Genomic DNA, 10038 nt, shown 5'->3' with positions numbered 1-10038 from the left:
CCTACATGTGTTCTGTGTTTCCTTCAGTGAGTACGGTTACATGCACACAATTATGTGATTCTTGTGGATAGTCAGATTAATATAATAGTTTGATTAAAATGTTTACGTGCTTTGCAAGAATAACGATTTCCCTAATAAGCCTGTCTACATGGACACGTCTGTAATCAGGCTACCTGATGGCACTCTGATAAATGCAGAAAATCACCAATCAAAATATACGTTGATTCTGAGTTCGGATATATAACGTTTTGTATGTGAAAACTAATTTTAAAAAAGGCACTCGACCTCACTTCACTCGTGCTAAAGAGGGACGCTCGCTCAGCTGGTGCTAGCACATGCGCAGATCAAATACACGGCTGGAACGCCGATTAGGGTGTTTACATGTCCTAATAATTCGAAAGATTACTCAGAACCGTATACTTACTTAGTTTTGACCTTACACCGATTTAAGATGATCAGAGTAAGATGTTTACATGACTATTGCATAGTCTGCCTACTGCCATAGTCTGTTTAGTATCGAATTATTACTGTGCATGTAAACGTACTCCATGTTCATTTTGAATCAGTATTGAATGGGATAATCTGGGATTTACGGTACGGGCCGGTACATGCACTGACCAGTCCTCACCAACACTGTCCCTGCAGGTCACATTCAGCCAGTTCCCCAGACCACATCAATTATCTTCAATCATGGTCCTGAACCCCACAGAGTGTGCAGGCTTTTGCCTCAGCCCGGCACTAACACACCTGATTCTACTGATAATAATAATATAATATGCCATTTAGCAGACGCTTTTATCCAAAGCGACTTACAGTCATGCGTGCATACATTTATGGGTGGTCCCGGGGATCGAACCCACTACCTTGGCGTTACAAGCGCCGTGCTCTACCAGCTGAGCTACAGAGGACCACCCATAAAGACATACAAGACCACTGATCTTGACAAAGCTCACGGTGGTTCATTTAGCTGAATCAGGTGTGTTAGTGCCGGGCAGGAACAAAAGCCTGCACACACTGCGGCCCGCCAGTAAGACGGTAAAGACATACAGTGGGGAAAAAAGTATTTAGTCAGCCACTAATTTTGCAAGTTCTCCCACTTAAAAAGATGAGAGAGGCCTGTAATTTTCATCATAGGTACACATCAACTATGACAGACAAATTGAGATTTTTTTCTCTCCAGAAAATCACATTGTAGGATTTTTAATGAATTTATTTGCAAATTATGGTGGAAAATAAGTATTTGGTCACCTACAAACAAGCAAGATTTCTGGCTCTCACAGACCTGTAACTTCTTCTTTCAGAGGCTCCTCTGTCCTCCACTCATTACCTGTATTAATGGCACCTGTTTGAACTTGTTATCAGTATAAAAGACACCTGTCCACAACCTCAAACAGTCACACTCCAAACTCCACTATGGCCAAGACCAAAGAGCTGTCAAAGGACACCAGAAACAAAATTGTAAACCTGCACCAGGCTGGGAAGACTGAATCTGCAATAGGTAAGCAGCTTGGTTTGAAGAAATCAACTGTGGGAGCAGTTATTAGGAAATGGAAGACATACAAGACCACTGATAATCTCCCTCGATCTGGGGCTCCACGCAAAATCTCACCCCGTGGGGTCAAAATGATCACAAGAACGGTGAGCAAAAATCCCAGAACCACACGGGGGGGACCTAGTGAATGACCTGCAGAGAGCTGGGACCAAAGTAACAAAGCCTACCATCAGTAACACACTACGCGCCAGGGACTCAAATCCTGCAGTGCCAGACGTGTCCCCCTGCTTAAGCCAGTACATGTCCAGGCCCGTCTGAAGTTTGCTAGAGTGCATTTGGATGATCCAGAAGAGGATTGGGAGAATGTCATATGGTCAGATGAAACCAAAATAGAACTTTTTGGTAAAAACTCAACTCGTCGTGTTTGGAGGACAAAGAATGCTGAGTTGCATCCAAAGAACACCATACCTACTGTGAAGCATGGGGGTGGAAACATCATGCTTTGGGGCTGTTTTTCAGCAAAGGGACCAGGACGACTGATCCGTGTAAAGGAAAGAATGAATGGGGCCATGTATCATGAGATTTTGAGTGAAAACCTCCTTCCATCAGCAAGGGCATTGAAGATGAAACGTGGCTGGGTCTTTCAGCATGATAATGATCCCAAACACACCGCCCGGGCAACGAAGGAGTGGCTTCGTAAGAAGTATTTCAAGGTCCTGGAGTGGCCTAGCCAGTCTCCAGATCTCAACCCCATAGAAAATCTTTGGAGGGAGTTGAAAGTCTGTGTTGCCCAGTGACAGCCCCAAAACATCACTGCTCTAGAGGAGATCTGCATGGAGGAATGGGCCAAAATACCAGCAACAGTGTGTGAAAACCTTGTGAAGACTTACAGAAAACGTTTGACCTGTGTCATTGCCAACAAAGGGTATATAACAAAGTATTGAGAAACTTTTGTTATTGACCAAATACTTATTTTCCACCATAATTTGCAAATAAATTTATTAAAAATCCTACAATGTGATTTTCTGGATTTTTTTTTTCTCATTTTGTCTGTCATAGTTGACGTGTACCTATGATGAAAATTACAGGCCTCTCTCATCTATTTAAGTGGGAGAACTTGCACAATTGGTGGCTGACTAAATACTTTTTTTCCCCACTGTATCTACCCAACTCATGATATGGGTAAATAATAATTTTACACTAAAAGGAACTCATATCTAATTTCATCCATATAATTAATGTTATTGTAGTCATCTTTAGTATATTGAGCTGTATCGAAACATCTTAATTTGTTTCATTTTAAAGAACTTGTAATGACTGTAAATGCTCCCTGATGCAAGCGTTATTTACATGATATGCAATGCTTACCTGACTGGATAGGACATTCCTATACTGGGAATTGACTGTCGTACTTCCGTCCTTTACGTTTAACAATAAACATTTATGAAGAATCTTCTGTGTATTTGTCATTCGATGTGTGTGTTTGTGTGTGTGTGGTCTTCTTTAGCTAGGACAAACAGCAGACTGGTTTTAGGTGTCCCATAAATTGCGGGTTAGTTGGTCTTTAAAGAAGGAATACACCATAAAAGGTATTTGCAGTTGAATATAAAAATATATTTGCAGTCCTTGGTAGAATATATTACATATTATACAGTACATGGATAACACAATCATAACTCAATAAGCCTGATATCTGTTCATGTTGTCATACACCATTTGGTGCCCAGCCCATATGGGCTTATTATTGATTCTATAGTTCCCATAGCACCCTAGTAGCAGCCTAAGCAGAGAGGTCCTTTAAATATGAACATATTTAATCATTTGTAAGTGTTTTTAATTGTGTTTTTTTAATCAGCTGTTTTATTTTTGATAACATTGAGTTTGATTGAATATTCATGGTGGTTTTAACCCACAGATTTGAAGATGGACTGGCAGGTCAACTCTTTATTGCTGAAATCGTAAATTCGTACATAGGAGCATACGACTGGGAAAAATCCACTGGAATGCCCTTCCAACTCGCAATTACTAGTGGGAAACTCGTCTATGATCCCTGAGCTCCAATTTTTCCCACATGCTGAACTCTCACCTACTAAGGAAATGACCTCGATAACAGCATTTTCAACAGTTAAATGCAACAAGAAACATTATTTATAAAAAGCAATCTATTCATATTGTCTTTGAAGACTATAATTCGTTTTCAAGCATGATAGCTATACTTTTAGTTTATGGTTTGACGCAGCTTTCTCCACGAGTTCAAAGCATCATGCATCCAACTAGTATTTATGACTTCACAACAGGTAATTACCACCTTCCCACTTGGTTATGAATGCAGCATAAGTACTTGTGCAACAAAACACTAAACAAAATACAATTGTACAATATAAATGCATAATTAATCATCCTAGCACGTACAACTACCACTTTGTCACGTTATAAGGATAAGAGTAATTCATGCACATATTTTCCTTCTTCCCCAGGCTTTGAAAGTGTTATATGGCAACAGCAGAAACAGACTGGCACCCAGGCAAAACCACAATGGCAGTTTAAGCTCTATTAATGTAGAGTTATAGTGGCCTAAGGATCACATCAACATCAAAACTTCTTATTTCGCTCTGACACACACAGGGGATAATTACGTGCTTCACTATAAAATGATTAGAGGGGTACAGTTAACACTTGTGAGTCAATATAATTTCAGAATAAAATAAATAGTACTAAAACCAATGCTACAGTTACATTTAGACATAACATTGGATATCATGGTGCCTTATACCTGGCAAACTACCCTACAAAGCTTGAAATCAGGTTAAGATGAGCATCATTCATCAAATAAGGGAAAAAGGCTTGCACGAAAAGCGTTGGTTGAATTTCACAGGAAGTTTCTGGGGAAGGTTTCAGTAGCCCTACGTGGATTTCAGTAGCTAAGACACCCGAGTTGAAAGCAAACATCCGTGGTGGAATAGGCTTTCAAACTGCCATTCTATAATAATAAAGCAACACTGTCACACACCAGAGGCCAGGCTCACTGCCCAATACCACTCACTGGAGCAGAAAGAGGGACGTCATGAGCTACAACAAGTCTCTCTACTCAAAAGTGCACTTCATTTATACACAAGCAATCAATCATCTTTGTTTGTTCGGATACAGTGAGGGAAAAAAGTATTTGCTCCCCTGCTGATTTTGTACGTTTGCCCACTGACAAAGAAATGATCAGTCTATAATTTTAATGGTAGGTTTATTTAAACAGTGAGAGACAGAATAACAACAACAAAATCCAGAAAAACGCATGTCAAAAATGTTATAAATTGATTTGCATTTTAATGAGGGAAATAAGTATTTGACCCCCTCTCAATCAGAAAGATTTCTGGCTCCCAGGTGTCTTTTATACAGGTAACGAGCTGAGATTAGGAGCACACTCTTAAAGGGAGTGCTCCTAATCTCAGCTTGTTACCTGTATAAAAGGCACCTGTCCACAGAAGCAATCAATTAATCAGATTCCAAACTCAAACGTGGAGGTGGAAACATTTTGCTTTGGGGGTGTTTTTCTGCTAAGGGGACAGGACAACTTCACCACATCAAAGGGACGATGGACGGGGCCATGTAACGTCAAATCTTGGGTGAGAACCTCCTTCCCTCAGCCAGGGCATTGAAAATGGGTCGTGGATGGGTATTCCAGCACGACAATGACCCAAAACACACGGCCAAGGCAACAAAGGAGTGGCTCAAGAAGAAGCACATTAAGGTCCTGGAGTGGCCTAGCCAGTCTCCAGACCTTAATCCCATAGAAAACCTGTGGAGGGAGCTGAAGGTTAGAGTTGCCAAACGTCAGCCTCGAAACCTTAATGACTTGGAGAAGATCTGCAAATAGGAGTGGCACAAAATCCCTCCTGAGATGTGTGCAAACTTGGTGGCCAACTACAAGAAACGTCTGACCTCTGTGATTGCCAACAAGGGTTTTGCCACCAAGTACTAAGTCATGTTTTGCAGAGGGGTCAAATACTTATTTCCCTCATTAAAATGCAAATCAATTTATAACATTTTTGACATGCGTTTTTCTGGATTTTTTTGTTGTTATTCTGTCTCTCACTGTTCAAATAAACCTACCATTAAAATTATAAACTGATCATTTCTTTGTCAGCGGGCAAACGTACAAAATCAGCAGGGGATCAAATACTTTTTCCCCTCACTGTAATTGCACTGTGCCACATACTTACCATTGCGACACAAGAGTTTCATCATTGCAACAGAACACCTCCCACTTTGTTAGGTACCACACAGATTTTCCCCTATGTCTATTATAGTAATTCCATAGGATGGTTATTTAGCAGATGCTTTTATCCTAAGTAAGTGTTAGGCAAGACAATACTACTTTACAGGACATATAGTATAATTATTTTTTTTTTACCGTAACTGTACACACTTTACAGTAAGTTTGTTGGTTCTTGGTACGATTAGCTCCGGGCTGCGTCTCTCCTCTCCTCTCATGTCAGGTCTCCATGTCTTTCAGCCAGGGACATGTAGCACTCCTTCAGGCTGTCCACAAACACCTTCAGTCCACACCGTCTCCTCCTCCGCTCCATGGCCTCTGTGCTCCTGCTTCCCTCCCCTTTCTCTCGTCCCTGCTGTTTCCCACTGTCCACCCTCTCCCCTCCTCCCTCAGTGGTCCCTCTGTTCTCCTCAGTTTTCTCATTTTCCTCCTCCCCTTCTCCTCCTGGCTTCTTCTTTCTCTTCTGATGCTGATGGTGTGCGCTCTGTCCTTGTGGACTCCTCTGGATGTTGAGAAACAGGAACATTGACAACTCAATAATAATATGGTCAATCAATATCTATGGCTAGTAATAATACAGTGAGTAGATATAAGGAGAGTATTTCAACATGTGTAAGAAAGACATACTGTACATGTAGTGTAGTTGGCTAACTACGAATGAATGGATCTCACCTGTTTTCTAGGACAGTGGCGGCCCAGTGAGCACAGGATGTCTCTCTTGAGCCTCTCTAGTTTATAGAGCCTGATGAGTCTGCTATGGCTACACAGCAGGTTGTGGATAAACTCTCTCTCCTACAAAACAATGATCAGAGTCATCTGGAGAATTACAATGACTACAGTGGACATTCCCATTCAAGTCAACGTTCTGTGTTGGTTGTCTACTCTGGTGATGCAGTTCCAAATCTAAAACAGCAGGGGGCAGTAAGTAAACAGCCTTGCACCATTCTCCTGGGGTAGATCTTTGGAGAGGTGAGAGATGAGAAAAGGGAGGAACGAAAAGATTGAAGGAAGTTTGTTCATAATATTGTAAATACTCACTTTATCCTTCTCACATTCAGGGATTTCCTTCTCCGTGCAGGTTTTATTAATCACTTTTAATGATTCAGTGATGTTGTTCTCCTAGGAGTGAAAGCAGAGAGCTCCATTTAACACGGTCCATAAACTCTGTTTAAAGTCTGTTTTAAAGTCCATAAACTCTATTGAGATCTCCATGGCAACAGGAAAACTCCTTGTCCGTCATGGTACTTACAAGGTTCTGAAGGAGCGGGGAGATGACATTCCCGTAGTCCTCAGCGATCTCTCTCATAGTCCTGTTGCTGTCACAAGACAACGCCAGAGGTAGCAGCATGAGAGAAAAGACAGAGATGCCAAGAATATGCTGTGTGTGTGTGTGTGAGAGAGAGAGAGGGAAAGAGAGAGGTGTAAGTGTACAACAGTCTTAGCATTATCCACAGCAGTTAGAGACTCATGGCTCATGCAAAATATGCATTTTTTATCTTGACCTTTTCATACTTTACTGATCCAGGTAAGTGCCATTGCGAGACATCTCTTTTTACAATGGACATCTGGTCTGGCAGTAGTCAACAGTGGAACTACAGACTGATTGTAACATGTTCAGGGACAGATTTTTTGCATTTTTGCCATTTAGCAGACGCTCTTATCCAGAGCGACTTACAGTTAAGTGAGTGCATACATTTTTCATACTGGCCCCCCGTGGGAATTGAACCCACAACCCTGGCGTTGCAAACACCATGCTCTACCAACTGAGCTACACGGGGCCCCAGATTAAGGAATCATAGGCCCTGGGCTTAGTTCAAATATATATACTGTATGTGTGTATATATATATATATATATATATATATATATATATATATATATATATATATATATATATATATATATATACTACCGTTCAAAAGTTTGGGGTCACATAGAAATTCCTTGTTTTCGAAAGAAAAGCAATTTTTTTGTCCATTAAAATAACATCAAATTGATCAGAAATACAGTGTAGACATTGTTAATGTTGTAAATGGCTATTGTAGCTGGAAATGGCTGATTTTTTTATGGAATATCTACATAGGCGTACAGAGGCCCATTATCAGCAACCATCAATCCTGTGTTCTAATGGCACGTTGTGTTTGCTAATCCAAGTTTATCATTTTAAAAGGCTAATTGATCATTAGAAAACCCTTTTGCAATTATGTTAGCACAGCTGAAAACTGTTGTGCTGATTAAAGAAGCAATAAAACTGGCCTTCTTGAGACTAGTTGAGTATCTGGAGCATCAGCAATTGTGGGTTCGATTACAGGCTCAAAATGGCCAGAAACAAATAACTTTCTTCTGAAACTCGTCAGTCTATTCTTGTTCTGAGAAATGAAGGCTATTCCATGTGAGAAATTGCTAAGAAACTGAAGATCTCGTACAACGCTGTGTACTACTCCCTTCACAGAACAGCGCAAACTGTCTCTAACCAGAATAGAAAGAGGAGTGGGAGGCCCCGGTGCACAACTGAGCAAGAGGACAAATACATTAGTGTCCAGTTTGAGAAACAGACGCCTCACAGGTCCTCAACTGGTAGCTTCATTAAATAGTACCCGCGAAACACCAGTCTCAACGTCAACAGTGAAGAGGCGACTCTGGGATGCTGACCTTCTAGGCAGAGTTGCAAAGAAAAAGCAATATCTCAGACTGGCCAATAAAAATAAAAGATTAAGATGGGCGAAAGAACACAGACACTGGACAGAGGAAGATTGGAAAAAAGTGTTATGGACAGACAAATCAAAGTTTGAGGTGTTCGGATCACAAAGAAGAACATTTGTGAAACGCAGACCAAATGAAAAGATGCTGGAGGAGTGCTTGATGCCATCTGTCAAGCATGGTGGAGGCAATGTGATGGTCTGGGGGTGCTTTGGTGGTGGTAAAGTGGGAGATTTGTACAGGGTAAAAGGGATCTTGAAGGAAGGCTATCACTCCGTTTTGCAATGCCATGCCATACCCTGTGGACGGCGCTTGATTGGACCCAAAGCACAGCTCCAAACTATGCAAGAACTATTTAGGGAAGAAGCAATCAGCTGGTATTCTGTCTATAATGGAGTGGCCAGCACAGTCACCGGATCTCAACCCTATTGAGCTGTTGTGGGAGCAGCTTGACCGTATGGTACGTAAGAAGTGCCCATCAAGACAATCCAACTTGTGGGAGGTGCTTCAGGAAGCATTTACAACTAGAATGCCAAAAGTCTGCGAGCCTGTAATTGCTGAAAATGGGACACAAATATGATTTAAATTAAAAATCCTTATTTCTGACCTCGTCAATGACTACATTTCCTATTCATTTTGCTATATTTCCTATTCAAACTCATTTCATGTATGTTTTCATGGAAAACATGGACATTTCTAAGTGACCCCAAACTTTTGAACGGTAGTGTATATGTATATCTATATATATATATATATATATATATATATATATATATATATATATATATATATATTATGCTCTCTGGTGTATTTTGAACATTGAAAGTGGGCTCCTGTGGTTGGATTAAAAAAAAAAAATGTTGGGCCCCCTATGGGCTTGAGCCCAGCCCCTGACTCACACAATTGGCCAGTTATATTTATTTATTATGCAGTTTATATATTTTTTTATTAATCAGTTACCCAATCAAGGCGGGGCCCCTCAGTTACCCACGTGGGCCCCCTACCTCCTCTCCTCCCCCCATCTGCAGCAGCAGGCTGTCTACACTCATTGAGAGGGGGCTCCTGAATCCTCCTGTAGTTGCAGTAAAAAAACGTTTTATATATATTACATATATACTGTACATATTCCCGAGTAAGCACCTGCATTAGCCGGCATTGACCTGAATTTATCTATAGATTGACAAAAGAATGATATGCCTGTTCAAAACACCTCTTAGTTTGCTTACATACAGAGGCCTAGAGTATAATAATGCTAGGCTACTTTGTCAGGAGTCTGCTTTCAACACCATCAGCATTAGGCCTACATTTGACCAATTTACAGACAACTTCAATAAACCTACAAAGTTGCCCACCTGTTGCTCTACACTCCATTAGGCCTACTGCGCTGAATGAAATCACTGTACACCCTTTTAATCGCTCTAAACTACTTATTACCTATTTATCAGACTGCATCTACAGGACGGATCCACAATTCCCGTAATCGCACTCTGCTAGTTTCCGTATTCTTAACTTCATTTGTAAGTTTCCTTTTGACTGCAAGTAAACAATAAAGCAAGGGGATTCCCCCTAGGGGAAAACTA

The 10038-nt window shown here is 40.9% G+C and overlaps 1 protein-coding gene across 1 annotated transcript; it reads right to left on the bottom strand.

Annotated features, from left to right (window-relative positions):
* Positions 1 to 5687: 5687 nt before the first annotated feature.
* Positions 5688 to 9507, bottom strand: LOC121549453. The gene is made up of 5 exons (XM_041861258.1): positions 9463 to 9507; positions 7009 to 7137; positions 6798 to 6878; positions 6432 to 6551; positions 5688 to 6261 (listed from the first exon to the last, which is right to left on the bottom strand). Exons 1-5 carry the CDS (start codon positions 9505 to 9507, stop codon positions 5974 to 5976), a joined length of 663 nt encoding a protein of 220 aa, XP_041717192.1. The 3' UTR covers positions 5688 to 5973.
* Between the last annotated feature and the right edge of the window lie 531 nt (positions 9508 to 10038).

This window comes from Coregonus clupeaformis, chromosome 34 (assembly GCF_020615455.1).
Source record: "Coregonus clupeaformis isolate EN_2021a chromosome 34, ASM2061545v1, whole genome shotgun sequence".
NCBI classification, from domain to species: domain Eukaryota; kingdom Metazoa; phylum Chordata; class Actinopteri; order Salmoniformes; family Salmonidae; genus Coregonus; species Coregonus clupeaformis.
Note: the sequence above shows the minus strand (reverse complement) of the source record. Positions and strands in the feature narration are given on the sequence as shown.